At 37.7% G+C, this 14760-nt stretch overlaps 1 protein-coding gene across 2 annotated transcripts in view; it reads left to right on the top strand.

The window, feature by feature from the left end:
* Positions 1 to 370: 370 nt before the first annotated feature.
* Positions 371 to 14760, top strand: part of SLC6A14 (solute carrier family 6 member 14) — a 30779-nt gene continuing 16389 nt past the window's right edge. For both annotated transcript variants that reach the window (XM_049872779.1, XM_049872780.1), the window contains exons 1-7: positions 371 to 626; positions 1636 to 1801; positions 5851 to 5982; positions 7381 to 7545; positions 8670 to 8808; positions 10524 to 10656; positions 12222 to 12362. In XM_049872779.1, the coding sequence (XP_049728736.1) occupies positions 579 to 626; positions 1636 to 1801; positions 5851 to 5982; positions 7381 to 7545; positions 8670 to 8808; positions 10524 to 10656; positions 12222 to 12362 (924 nt within the window). In that variant the 5' untranslated portion in view covers positions 371 to 578. The remainder of the gene's footprint in view (positions 627 to 1635; positions 1802 to 5850; positions 5983 to 7380; positions 7546 to 8669; positions 8809 to 10523; positions 10657 to 12221; positions 12363 to 14760) is intronic.

Raw genomic sequence — 14760 nt, 5'->3', positions numbered from 1 at the left:
GCTATAAGTCGGAATCGACTGGACGGGGATGATTTTTTTTTTTGTTCGTTTTGGTAAGGAAACCAGGGGAGAACGTGGGGTATGGACTGTTCAAGACAGTCGTGGGGAACAGAGCGGGTCCCATTGACTGTCCCCTCCCCGACTCCAGTACCAGTGATCAGCACTTGGCCCCAGGACAGAGACCAGACTGAGAGGCCAAATTTAGGAGGAAGCAGGGAACCCCGGAAAGGCGAGATTGCGAAGGCACCAGCAAGGCTCTGAGTCAAAGGCTGTCAGTCATCTCGGCTCAGGCTGCTCTGCTCTCTAGCAGCCCAGCCCTTTCCCCCGGGCCAGGGCAGGGAATTGCTACATGCCGGCTTACCTGGGGAAAAACCAGAGCCTCACTTTGGCCCCTTCCGGTAATTGACACGACAGAGATCCAAGGAGGGGGAGGGGAGAGCTTCCTTCCATAAATGGTCCCACCCCTGGGCAAGGCGGATCACTCTGGCAGGTAGGAACGGGGGAGTGTGCACCTGCCACCCGTCCAGCTCAGGCAGACTGCGAGACTAGGCGGAGCGAGCCGAGGGAGTGAGTGAACCATGAACAAGTTGAAGTGTCCGAGCTTCTTCAAGTGCAGGGGGAAGGAGGTAGGGGTCTGGGAGCTGCGGGAGCTGTGGAGGGCCTGGGAAGGGAAAACTTACGGGGGGGGGGCAATTCTCAGTCTTTGTTTTTTGTGGCTGTTCTTCGTTCTCTACATCTCTGTTCACCTGTCCTGAAGTGTGTCTGAGGTGTCCGCAGAGAATAGAGGGAAAAGAAAAGAGCTCTTATTCCGGTTACAGGATTTAGGGGCACCTCATCACCTGCCTTGGGTGGGCCCACAAAATCCTGTTCTCTGTCCTCTCCAGAATAGCCTTTAGTCTATGCCGGAGGGAGATGGAAAGGTGCCGTGTCCTCATCAGACCTGAGTAACATTCTGTACCCCAAAGCTAACAGATTTGGGAGAGAGCCTCTTCCCCGCCCCCCCTCCCCCCACAAGTAGAGAGAGAGCTACTTCACCTGGTAGGACAGGAGAATTGATCTGGCTCTGCATATTATTTTCCGGCTTTTAGAGAAGGACTGATTTTGATCCAAGATAGGGAGATGAATTAAACTTTCCTTAATTCCAAACACCCAAATGATCAGCCGTACAGGAAGAGGAGTCTGTGAAGTTTTATTTTTTCAGTAGAAGCTATAGTTGATTCTTCCTCTCAAAGATCAACTAAAATCTCAAGAGTGTTGATTTTTCCTAGTTCATCTTCAAGACTTTTGTATTTGAAACCTGCTTTCTCTTCCTTCATATCCTCGTCATGGCTGGGTGCAATATGTAACCTGTTCACTAAAATTTGGATGATCTCAGCTAAAGGAGAAGTAAAAATATCCACCTCTGGAAGTTTTCTCAAGTGGAGGGGTAAATATTGTAAAGTAAAAGCAGCTATCAGCAGTAATCCCAAGAACTTTGGAAAGAATTCGCCTTGGTTAAGGTTTTCAGGATTCCTCTCCTCCCCTCTCCTCTTCTTTTCCCTCTCTCTCTCCTTTTACTCTATGGACTTGTTAAATCATGATTCTGTGAAATATTTAATGGTAGAAAGACAGTTGTTGGTATTTTCCCTTCTCCAGAAAGTGACAGTTTCATCTGAGAATTTCCATGTTGGCGAAAATGATGAGAATCAGGACCGTGGTAACTGGTCCAAAAAATCGGATTATCTTCTCTCTATGGTTGGATATGCAGTGGGATTGGGAAATGTGTGGAGATTCCCATATCTGACGTACAACAACGGCGGAGGTATTTTTTCCCCTACCCTAACTTCTTTCCCTTCCGGTTTTCAGTGAGGTGCTGTATGGCCTCTGAGAGTGTTTTAAAAGCTGAGGAAAGATATGTGATAGTTTGGGCTAATGGGAGGTTTGTGAAATGGGGAAAAGGTCATTGATGAAGAGGAAGCAAGCATACTGCATATATTACTAGGCTAAGCTACTTTTTTTTTTTTTTTTTAAGCTACTAGCTCAAGTTAGGAAGCTGCTTGTCTTCATAGAATCCTCAGATATAAACTTGACAAAGTTTTATATTTAGCACTTCTGAGTGCCCATGTAATCTTTAGCCATGATGTACTATTCTTCATTTATGTATGTTCCTATAATAATCCATTCATGCACAAGTTGTACATTGCTTAATTCATAGCTGAATCAAAGAAAAAAGTTTTTTTTAAAGAAACTCTTAAATCATTTATTTAAGTAGAATAAGGAATTATATTTTGAAAAGTTAAGCGTGGAAGGAGTTGATTAAAAAGTAATTAAAGGTTTAGCATGTTAAAGCTTTAGCATGTTAAGCTGCATTGTTCAGTCACATGGATTTCAAATTGGATTGACCACAAGGAAGATCCTTCTAAAATGCAGTAGAGGTTAGTTCAAAGCCAGGTGTTTTATTCCTGCAAAACAATACTGTTTCTACATTGTACATCATTTAGGGTAGACTCAGTTATAAGAAGGAGAAAGAATAATTCTGATGTGACACACAAAGGGAAAAAATGAATTGCACAATTCTCTAGTAATGTCGAAACAACTTTTCACTTACACCATATTTTATTTACTTGGAATTACATGCTCTATTAGAAGTGTAGAGGTGACATGCCCTTATATTTCATAACTGTGTACCAGTGAAACTATGCCACTATAATTATTTTTCTTGGTACAATAGAATTTTGTGTGGTGATATTTTAATCTTACATTCCTACTTTATTGGTTGCATTCAAACATTCATATTGGACTTCAGAGACATAAAAAAGGAGCTCTGTTTATCAAATACTTTAAATGCTGGTGGCATAAATTCCCCTATCTGGAGCCTGGGTTGTTCAGTCATGGGTTTGGTATATGTTTTAGCTAGAAAATGACTCAGAAGTCACATTCTTTTTGGTGGGTATTTCCTTTTTTTTTTAGTGTGGTAAGGAAAAGCATTAGGACACCTTTCTAAACTCGTGTGCTTATATTTAGTGTAGAAGTTCCCTGTGACTTGACATTATAAGTATACTCAGTAGTCACCATAAATTTTCAGGAAAGATATTAAACTAGTTTTAATACAGGGCAGATCCAAAGCCAAAAAGTATTATTTATTGTATGTGTTTCTTTCTCATTTCTTCTAAAAATTAATATACCAAATTGACTCTCAATATCTAAAGGTCACATCATTTGGGTAATGGATGTTCTAGGCTCTCTCAACTGCTTCTTTCTCTTTTGTACAAGGGTGGGAGAGAAACATGAAATTCAAATTTGTCAAATGTATATAGATAAGGTTAAAAATATGGCAGGTTTGAGAAACTTTTGCTAAAATCTGGAAACAATTTTGTCTGTAGACTCTCTTTAACAGTTTATGAAAAAAGCTTCATACTACCTTAGTGTTTAGGTCAACAGCATTAACAATTTGTGTCTTCTATGTTATATTAACAATTGATCAGTTATGGTTGTTATTATTAGGAGCCGTGGTAGCACAGTGGTTAAGAGCTCGGCTGCTAACCAAAAGGTCGGCAGTTCAAATCCACCAGTCACTCCTTGGAAAACCCTATGGCTCAGTTATACTCTGTCCTATCGGGTCACTATGAGTCAGAATTGACTCGACAGCAATGGGTTTTTGTTTGTTTGTTAATATTAATGGTAATATAATAGATGAAAAGGCACGTATAACAATGAAGGGAGTATTCAATTTTTTTTCAAAATTCCTGTCTATATCAGCTGGTGAAAGTTTGCTTATTGGTGTATTTAAACAGGGATATTTTGTATTTGCTTTTCTTCATATTTATCACTGATAGGACTTCAGCTTCTATTAGTCATAGTAATGATGGTATGTACATTGCGTCATCTATACAAACATATTTGTTCCTATTGCCTAGTGACTTGCAGGATTAGCATTAAAGTATAGCCACTTAACTATGAGTATGTAACAAGTACTATGTTCTCATTATTTTTAGTAGAATATACTTTGAGGGTTAGAAAAAATGTAATTCTTAGGTATGATGTTAGAGTACCATAGTATGAAAAATGTTATCATGGTTGTTGGGTGCTGTTCAGTCAACTCTGACCCGTGGTGACCCCATATCGTGGAGTAGAACTGCCCCATAGAGTTTACTTGCCTGTAATCTTTACAGAAATGAGCTTTTCTGGAGCAGCAGTTAAGCACTCAGCTGCTAACCAAAAGGTCAGTGGTTTGAACCCACCAGCTACTCTGCAGGGGAAAGATGTGGCAGTCTGCTTCTGTAAAGACAGCAGCCTTGGAAACCCTATGGAACAATTCTATTCTGTCACATGGGGTCACTATGGGTTGGAGTTGACTTGATGACACTGGGCTTGGTTTTGGTTTTTTAATCTTTATAGAAGGAGATCTCCAGGTCTTTTTCTCACAGAGCAGCTGGGTAGGTTTGAACTGCCAACCTTTTGGTTAGCAGCTGAGTGCACAAGAGGAAAAATGCAACATGGATAAATGGAATTTACATAATCCAAAAGTCCATTTTTACCCACTGATCCCCACATTTTCTTGTTAAATCTTTTGCCAAGACTTCTAGAGTATATGATACAATAAGTTTAATATTCTGTCCCTGCTCCTACCTACAATCTGGTAAAGGTTCTAATGAGCAATGTTGTGCCCCAAACATGGGCAGGAAAAAAATAAATATAAAAAGAAGAGGTCTCTATAATCTAAATGTGGGAGAATAAGTCCCTATGAAATTGAGAGTTAAATATGAATACATCTTAAAACTTCAGGTTCTTCCCAGACAGAGCAGGAGAAAAGTGTGGAGCAGAACTCAAATTAAGGTAAAAAGACCAGACTTAATGGTCTGACAGAGACTGGAGGAACCCTCGAAACTATGGCTCCCAGATGCTCTGTTAACCCAGAACTAAAACCATTCCTGCAGCCCACTCTTCAGACAAAGATTAGACTGGACTATAAAATAAAAAATAATACATGTAAAGAGTGTGCTTCGTAGTTCAGTCGGATACACCAGACCAAATGGGCAGCTCCTGTCTGGAGGCAGGATGAGAAGGCAGAAAGGGACAGGAACTGGTTGAATGGACACAAGAAAACTAGGGTGGAAAGCAGGAGTATGTGGTCACATTGTAGGGATTGCAACTAATGTCACTTAACAGTATGTGTATAAATTTTTGTATGAGAAATTAACTTGAGCTGTAAACTTTCACCTGAAGCGCACACACACACACACACACACACAATTCAGGTTCTTCTAACAAAACCAATACAATTCTTATTAACACTGAACTAATACATTTGTAATTATTTGAGGAATAACAAGCTTAGTGGCAATAACTGCTGCTATGAACCAAGTTTTGCAGTTGAATCCTATGTCTTAAAAGTAGACCATTTGTTTTTAAAGACCAAGGAGGGAAATCAGCATTGAATATTATACTATGTGCTAGCCATTTTGCTAAGTGTTTCAGGTAGGCTATGTAACTGAACCCTCACCACAAACTGGTTAGTATTGTTCTTCTATTGGAGGTTAAGTAAATTGCCCCAGGTCACATAACTGGTAAGTGGTAGAGGCAGAGTTTTAATTTAATTCCATCTGACTCCAAAGCCTTCTCTAGATTACTTTATATAGGCTATTATTTATAATACTCACGCCAACTTCATTAACATCCTCATTTTATAGAGGAGGAATCCAAGGTTTAGAGAATCAGCTACTTTATCACAGAAAGTAGTAAATTTGGGATCCAAAACCAGCACTCTCTGGCTCTACTACATCAGTATGCTTTAAAAATATTCTGGTGCTTGTCAAAGTGCCATCAAGATTTTGAGATGTTAATTGTGCTTTTTTTCTTTTTCTTTTCTAGGTGCCTTCTTAATACCTTATACGATTATGCTAGGATTGGCTGGTTTACCCTTGTTCTTCTTAGAGTGTTCCCTGGGACAGTTTGCTAGCTTAGGTCCAGTTTCAGTTTGGAGGATTCTTCCAATGTTTCAAGGTTGGTTTAAAAGTATTTTCCTTGTTGTCTGTTTCTCATTGGTTTACTTTGTGAGGACCTCACTATGTGGAAGAAGAAAAAGCATTTAAAATTTTGATGGGCTAAGGCAAAGAAGCATGCATTGTTGTTGCTTTCCTCTATAGTTTGCCACTGTAGAATTTAAAAATCAAATTTGTATTTTTATTTCTGCTTATCTAGCTGCAGATATGTCTCGGGGGTGGTTATAGAGGACATTAGAGAGGGTTGTAAGGGGGTCATTATTTTTCTATTTTATCCTTTCAAATTCCCATGCACATCGCCCTGCTGTGCGTGAACTCCATGGCTCTAGCTTTCTTCTACTTCATACGCAGTCATTGTCTTACTGTTTTGGCATATCTTTCACATTGCCTGATTCAGAAAAACTGAAGGGCAGGTCACTATTTTTCCTTAAATGCTCCTAATGGAATAGGGCACTGGTGAAGTTAAAAAAAAAAAAGCCTTGATTGTGATTAAACATCAAACTGCCTCTCTGTCTGAAGATTAGATATCATTTTGGTATGTACTAGCTGCTGAAAACCGTTTGTGAAAACCTCAATGCGACATCAAAAATAAATTCGTAGTGAGGCGAATAGGCTATTGTGCTGCAATACTGGAGAAGCTACCTCAAAAGCTAGTCTCAAGCATAAGAGTTATAGTCAGTATTTTAAACTGTATTTTGAAACTACTGAGTTAAAGAAATTTTGGAGCTTCAAATTCAAGATTATTACAGAGTTATTGAATCTTTTTTTACGTGTGCTTGTAAAAATACTGTACCCTATCCTTTCAAAATATTAGACATTTCATTTTCTACCCATCAAAATGTTGGTTTATAGATGAAGATGTAGGTATTGGTCATTAAGTAATAGGATATGAGCTTTAAATTTTTTTTTGCCAGTAATAGCGCCCATTCTAACAAGAGTTTGTAGACAGAATAAGGAACAGTAAAGGGCATGGGTTTTTTCTTTATGTGAATCTCGGTCTTCTGCCTTGGCCTTAAGACCTTTTTCTAATCAAATGAAAAACTATCTCAAAAAGGCAATCATCAAAATAATTTTAAATTTGGGAAGTAAACTAAGTAAAAAAAAAAAAAACCAAACCCATTGTTGTCCAGTTGATTCTGACTCACAGCGACCCTATAGGAGAGAGTAGAACTGCCCTATGGGGTTTCCAAGGACCTGCTGGTGGATTCGCGCTACCAACCTTTCGATTAGCAGCTGAACACTTACCCACTGCACTACCAGGGCTCCTCAGACAGTATTGCCTCCCCCCAAACAGTTATTTGAAACGTCCTTTTTCAAAGATTTTGTGGAATCGGAGATGCAACTTTTTATGAATTCACAAAGGAAAATGTGTTTATTTTTTAATTGTTCTCTTTTCCAGGTGTTGGAATTACAATGGTCTTGATATCCATTTTTGTGACCATTTATTACAATGTCATAATTGCCTATAGTCTTTACTACCTGTTTGCTTCTTTTCGAAGTGAACTACCATGGGCGACTTGTTCTCCTTCTTGGGCAGATGAAAACTGTAGCAGATCACCTATAGGTAAAAACATTTGTTTCTTAAATGTTATAAAATCTGCATCATCCTTTTATATTTTCTATATAAACCTAAAGGGTTAAATCCTCTAACCAATTAAAGTGCAATTTTAAGTGGGCACTGGGGGAAGCAGAATAAGACATGTATAACCTGAAAGTTGATTAATGCAGTATGTTAATCTGAGGGCAGCCTGCAAGGCTAAGGCTTGCCTAAGAGTACTAACTGTAGGCCCAAGGCATGGGATGGGCTGGAGAGAAAAGAAAATGAGACAGTGAAAAAGAGAGAAAGGTGCTACTATAATAGTAGCAGTGTGTCTCAGGAGACAGTAAGTGTTTTCTATGTAATATGTTGCTAACCTTTGGGGTAATGTGGCATCAATAATGTGGACTATTAACACAGGGATTGCCTGTGCATGTTCTTGTTTGGTGCCGTTGAGTCGGTTCCAACTCATAGTGACCCTATGTACAACAGAATGAAACACTGCCCTGTCCTGCACCATCCTCACAATCATTGTTCTGCTTAAGCCCATTGTTGCAGTCACTGTGTCAATCCATCTCATCGAAGGTCTTCCTCTTTTTTTGCTGACCCTCTACTTTACCAAGCGTGATGTCCTTCTCCAGGGACCGATCCCTCCTGATAACATGTCCGAAGTATGTGAGACGTAGTCTCCTCATCCTTGCTTCTAAGGAGCATTCTGGCTGAGCCACCAGGGCTCCTACCTGTGCACCTTAAGAGAATAAATTTATAAAGACTTACCACATCTTAGGAATTTAAAGATGTCACATCACCTACATAGGTTACATAAATTCATACACTAAAAGTTACTTAGAGTACTAAATCCCAACTAAAACAACTGTTATTCTATACCTGTTATTACTATAAACATAATCACAATTTAAAAGGGCAGATATTTTCATACTCATCCTCAGCTTAGTAGTAGAGAAGATTTAAGATGTTAAATATACATGACTTCCTCCATTTGTGAGATTTATACCCCACTGTCACCAAGGAAGAATTTATAGAGTAATTTAAATAATTTACCATTAAATGTTTTTTTTTTCCAGGAAAGTACTTTTCTAAAACTAAATACGTGTCTGTGTTTATGTGTATTTTTTAAAATCGTTTTTTAGTAATTCTCTGTAATGTGAGCCTAACTACAAGTGAGATCATCCAAGCGAATAAAAGCTGGGTAGACACCAACAATTTGACCTGCATCAATGGCAGCCAAGTTTACAGGCCAGGGCAGCTTCCCAGCGAACAATATTGGAAGTAAGTGCACTAGATGATCTACTTCTTAAGCAGATGCTATTAACAAATTTTTATAAACAGCAACAAAATGTTGATCAGCCCCTTTCTTAAATAGGAAAAAAGGGGGATCTGGGTAGGTTACACTTCACTTAACTCAAATGCTTACCAATCCTGGATGAGTTGGAGAGGAGTTGTTTTTGGGTCCGATCCAGTCGATTCTGACTCATACAGACCTCAAGTGACATAGTACAATTGCCCCATGGGGGCAATTCTAGGCTGTAATCTTTATGCGGAAACCCTGGTGGCGTAGTGGTTAAGAGCTATGTCTGCTAACTGAAAGGTGGGCAGTTCGAATCCACCAGGCACTCCTTGGAAACTCTATGGGGCAGTTCTACTCTGACCTATAGGGTCACTATGAGCCAGAATCGACTCGAAGGCAATGGGTTCAGTTTGTTTTTTTGAATCTTTATGGGAGCAGATCACTAGGTTTTTTTCTGCTTCGGAGAGTCTAGTGGGTTAAAACTGCTGACCTTTCGGTTACCAGCTGAGCACTTAACCATTGCATCACCAGGGTTCCTAAAAAAATCAGCTGATAGTCAACAATTTGTCACTGATAAATTAGTTATTAAATGGACACAAGGCTGTCAGTAATGATTTATTTAGTGATTACTAGTGATATAAGTTGTGGCACTACTTTGAAGAAAAAATATTCAAATTTTAGACTATAACGAACATTTTAATGGTAAATAGTTGGATGATGAGAAGTATTTTTGGCAAAATTTGTATTTGAAGCTGCAATTTCCTGTTATGTGATTTGCTTACAAATGCCATTATATGGTAAAACCCGTTGCCCTCGACTCAGTTTGGACTCAGCGACCCTATGGGGCAGAGTAGAACTGCCCCATAGAGTTTCCAAGGAGCACCTGGTGGATTTGAACTGCCGACCTTATATGGTAAGACTAGATATTTTGGCTTATGCTTACTTTTATCAATTTAACATGACCTGTCTTTTTTTTTTTTTACCCTATGTAGTTGTTCTTAGTTGTCCTGTAGTGGATTCCAACTCATGCCAACCCATATACCTATTTTTAGCCTTATCCAACTTTCTTCACTCTCCTACTGAAGTTAGCTCTTCCTCACTCACATGTTAATGCCCTTTGCGACCCTTTCAAAGTCCGTGTCTTGAAATGTTCCCAAACATCAAGTTCAGAATTCAGACCCTAGATTTTTGTATGTCCCTCGTGAAAATGGTGGAGTTCTACAGAAAGCCTTGGAAAAAGGCATAAATAATGGAACCATTTGGATTTGATGATATCTAGAAATGTGATGAATATGCAAAATATTTAATATAATTTATCTTCTATTAAAAATGTTACAATGAGTAAAATGAAGTAAACTGATGTAAAGTTAGTTTCTTCACATAAAGGGCTTTGAAATATTAGAAAAAAATCTTAGTTTTAGGTATCAATAGATCTTTTGTTCTCGGGTTTGGAGCTTTATATTGCTGCAGTTAACCCTGAAGTTCAGAGCCTGACTATTCAATGAACTCTTTTTGCTGCTCCATAAAATAGTATCAATAAGAGGCTCACAGAACTTTTAATTGATATATTAATAAGATGTAAAACTCATGAAGTGTACTCTTGGATGAAAGATATTACAATATTCAATCACGTGAATTTCAATGTTTTTTTAAGACAAGAGATTCTGTATTCATCAAAAGTCTTATGTGTTTTCAGTAAAGTGGCGCTCCAACGGTCAAGTGGATTGGAAGAGACTGGAGTAATTGTGTGGTATTTAGCACTTTGTCTTCTTCTGGCTTGGCTCATAGTTGGAGCAGCACTATTTAAAGGGATCAAGTCTTCTGGCAAGGTAATTTGGAAAACTTCATTGTATTTCAATGCTAAGCAGTATCATATGCATGTTTTTGTCAATAATGGGAACATTCAAATGTATGAAAAACTTTCTGTTAATTCTAAGTAGACAGTCTAGCTCTAAGTAAATATTTATGATGACTTCTATTGTTAAAAACAAAGCAAAACAAACAAAAACTAGTGCTAGAATTATGCAGTCACTGAAACTTGGACCTTTCTAGCTGATACAGCATCCTGAGGCTTGAGGAGGGCATATTTTAAATACTTCTTTCCCACTATATAAATAAACATCTTGTATTGAATTATACATTGCAATGGGTAGGTTGGAAAGTCAAGATCCTTTATATATAGGGGTAATAGTGTCAGGACTACCTTAAGTTAAACTTTGCTAAAGTTGACTGAGAACCTTCTCTCCCAGAGAACAGGGCCTTTTTGCAAACCATTCTGTTATATTTTCCCACTCCATTTTATTTTCTAAATTTTCTGAGAGCATGCTGTCAATTTAAGAGAACACCATGCAATTTTCTCTGTGAGCAGGTGCACATTACCTAGAAAAGTGAATGTTTATGTGTTTGTAATAACTAGACTGAAAATTTCCTTAAATGTGGGGGGCAGGAATAACTGTGGATAGTATTTTTGTATTCCTAGTATATTTTCTGGCACGTTCAGTTAATGGTGAGTTGCAATGAGAAGTGTTGCTAGATCAAGAAAACACTGTGAACACCACAAACCCAGTGGAAAATTTCCAAAATAATTTCTCAATTGCACTTTTTTTTTTTTTGAAACTCTTTGTTCCTTTTTGACATTAATATTGAAAGAGTCAATTAAAGGCCATTTACCCGGCCAATTAATTTTTATTGGTTGCTGAATGACTTGCTTAAATCATCTCCTTGGGTATATTATCAGACACAGGACATCTATGGATCAAAGAAACCATCCATATTCATGAAAAAATCAGCCTCAAAGACAGTCTACTCAACTGGGACCATGCTTTATTTGGACCCAAGCAGAGTACTTGGATGCTGTGCTATCAGACTCAACAATAGTTTTAAGGATAGCGGTAGGAAGTGTCCAGTAGTCACTTTAAAGAGCTTTCATGGGATTTGGGTATATACTAGGGAATTATTTTTCTTCCCTTTGGGGATTGAGTATGTACTAACCAGTGCAGGGTTGAAAATAATTTTCATTCCTACCTCAATACAGTAACTTACAGAGAGGAGAGATTCAGTCCTCTGGGACATTAAAACATTAGTAAGGATATATTTAGGAAAGCGCTCCATCTAGGTTCCAGGTTATCACTGTTGATGTGTTGTTTATTTACAGCATGAACCTGGAGAATATTACTTCATAGATCAGGATGTTTTTGACAATGTATCATTTGAGGGTGTGAGAACAGAAAGAAAATTATGCAAATTTTGGTATTGGTGTCATCAGACTTATTGATAACCATATGAAATCTCCATTACTTTTAGTTCACTAATCTCAACTGGCTAATAACTTTATTTGTATGCAATTATATACCATGGTTTAAAAATAACCTATAACTCTTGTTTTCCTTGGTAGGTGGTATATTTTACAGCTCTTTTTCCCTACGTTGTCCTACTCATCCTGCTAATAAGAGGGGCAACTCTGGAGGGTGCAGGCAAAGGCATTTCATACTACATTGGATCGCAGTCAAATTTTACAAAACTTAGGGAAGCTGAGGTAAGAGACTGAATTTGGACCTAAAATTATGAGAAGAGGAAAATACTAAACAAGTATCAAAAATCTCTGGTTGCATATAAGTGTGCCATAGTAGTATGTAGTAGCCTGCAAACAATACCCAATTAATTTTATTGGTGTTTTTGTCAACAAGGATGTCTAATTTAGCTCTTTAACATGGCACTCATGCTCTCTTATTGGAAGTGAGATAATCATTTTTTAGCAATAGATTTGAAAACTGTCATTCGTGTAACTGCTTCAATTTGACCAAAAGTATTTTGGGCTTATTAATATGGATAAGAATATCTCATGCATAAAACTTCCAAATTGATGACTAGGTTGGTGTGATTTACTGGATACAATTAATAGTAGCTTTAAAGATTGTTAGTTGAAAGTTTAGTGGTCTAGTATACATTTTTAACTGTCTTTAAATGTTACTATCCCAAAAGTAAGATCAAATTTTGCCTAATGGATTATGAAATTAAAACACAAATTTGGCATGGATTAAGTATTCCATAAACAAAACTGTCACTTGTACTAAAAACATAAACATGTTCCATGAATATCACTTGGGTAACCCTCTTTTAACTTTATTCCATCTCCAGATGATGGTTATGTATATCCTGGGTACATAAAATCTTTTACAATTTTGACTGCAGAGAGCATTAACAATAATTATACTCTATTGGTATAGCCTAAGAATGATTTCACTTTTTTAGTATTCACAGCATTTTCTTGGCTCATATCGAGCTTTGGCCAGCTATAACCCCGTAATCGTATTCATGTTGAAATCAAGAAATACTGTTGGTATCATCTACTACCCAAATAGTGCTATTCAAAATAGAGATTACTTTGAGTCTGCTATGGTATTCTTTGTGGAACCAGTGTTATTAATTTCTAACCGTTGCTGTTTTCTTTTCTAAATACTTACAAGCTGGGTATTTTATTCTTTGTTGTAGAAATTTTCTGGTAAGCAATGTCAAGTTTATCAGTTTATAATCTTATCCTTTTTGAAAATTGAGATGTCGATCCCTTATCTTTGGTTACCTTTCTTGTTCCTAATAATTTTCACTCAGTCATTAACCACAATAGCTCTAAAGTATGTTAAAACTAGGAGATTTTATTATTTTAGGCTTGGAGAGTAACAGTTTGATTTGTCCAGAGGCTGTCTTAGTTTATTTCTTCATTCATCTTTTTAGCCTTGTTGGTTAATCTCTTCCCAACCTGAAGACCATTTTCGGTGGTGAAAAAGAAACAAATAAAATGGAAAATATGATTCATCACTTTCTCTATGTTAGGTTATTAAATGAGATAAAACAAATTAATATACATTGGAAATCGTAAGCTAACACAAATATGAACTAATGTACAATTATTTCAATTATTGCTATTATACTGCATCATTATAGTTGCAACATTTCCCTATGAAGCTGGCCCATTATTTTTTAAAACCTCACAAATTTGAGCCAGGGCTTCAAACCAGTTCTTCCCAATTCAGTCATGGCTGAGAAAACAAAACCAGAACAGACCTGAAATTTTAAAATTTGGTGAACTGGAATGATAACTAGTACAGGAAAAATTACAGGTCAAAGCCCAGCTAGAAACCTAATCTTCCTTTTAGAAAACAAGGGCAGGGTATGCATTGTATAGCAACCAAATCTCTTGCCCATAGGAAACAACGGTGCCCCCGCTCAAAGATGTCAGCAGACCTCACCGCTTTGAATGTGCGTCGCTCTCCACAGTTCTGCCAGTATTACAAATCTCAGGCATCAGGCTCCTGAAAAGCCTCACTATGTCTCTTCCAAGTCTCCCGTTCCAGGGCTTCAACCCATAATTTTTCTGTTCCCGTTACTGTTCCAGATCACCCAAATTGTAGAAATTTCGGTCTGTTCAGTTTCGCTTCAGCGCCCATGACTGAACGGGTTCAAGCCATTTCAAAGCCCTGCTTTGAGCACAGTTGAGAAGCCCTTTTGGTTGTCTCTAAGTGGATTTTGCAAACCTCAGATCACCTGGGCTTTACAAACTTCCTTGAAACTATCCTGAAAATTTTATATTGGTTTGTGTTTCTGTATCTCTATTATCTTCGAAAAAATCAGAGTTAAACTGAAAGCTTCTTGTGAGATATACAAGTTAATCTATTCCCCCTCCTGCAACACACATAATATCTCATTCCTTTTTTCCTCCTTCTTTGGGTTTCTAGCAGTGATAACTTTTTTCTTAAGATTTTTTTGTTTTAGTTCTCGCAATCCATATTGTAAACATAGGATCATATCTCTGTATATATTTTTTCCTTTGAATATCTGAACTCCATTGAGATCTCTAGGAAAGCAGAGAACCATACAAGTTTATAGCTAGAGGGGCCATCAGAAATTATTTTACAGACACCTTTATTTTACAGTGA

The sequence above is a fragment of the Elephas maximus genome, chromosome X (assembly GCF_024166365.1).
Source record: "Elephas maximus indicus isolate mEleMax1 chromosome X, mEleMax1 primary haplotype, whole genome shotgun sequence".
NCBI lineage: Eukaryota > Metazoa > Chordata > Mammalia > Proboscidea > Elephantidae > Elephas > Elephas maximus.
Note: the sequence above shows the minus strand (reverse complement) of the source record. Positions and strands in the feature narration are given on the sequence as shown.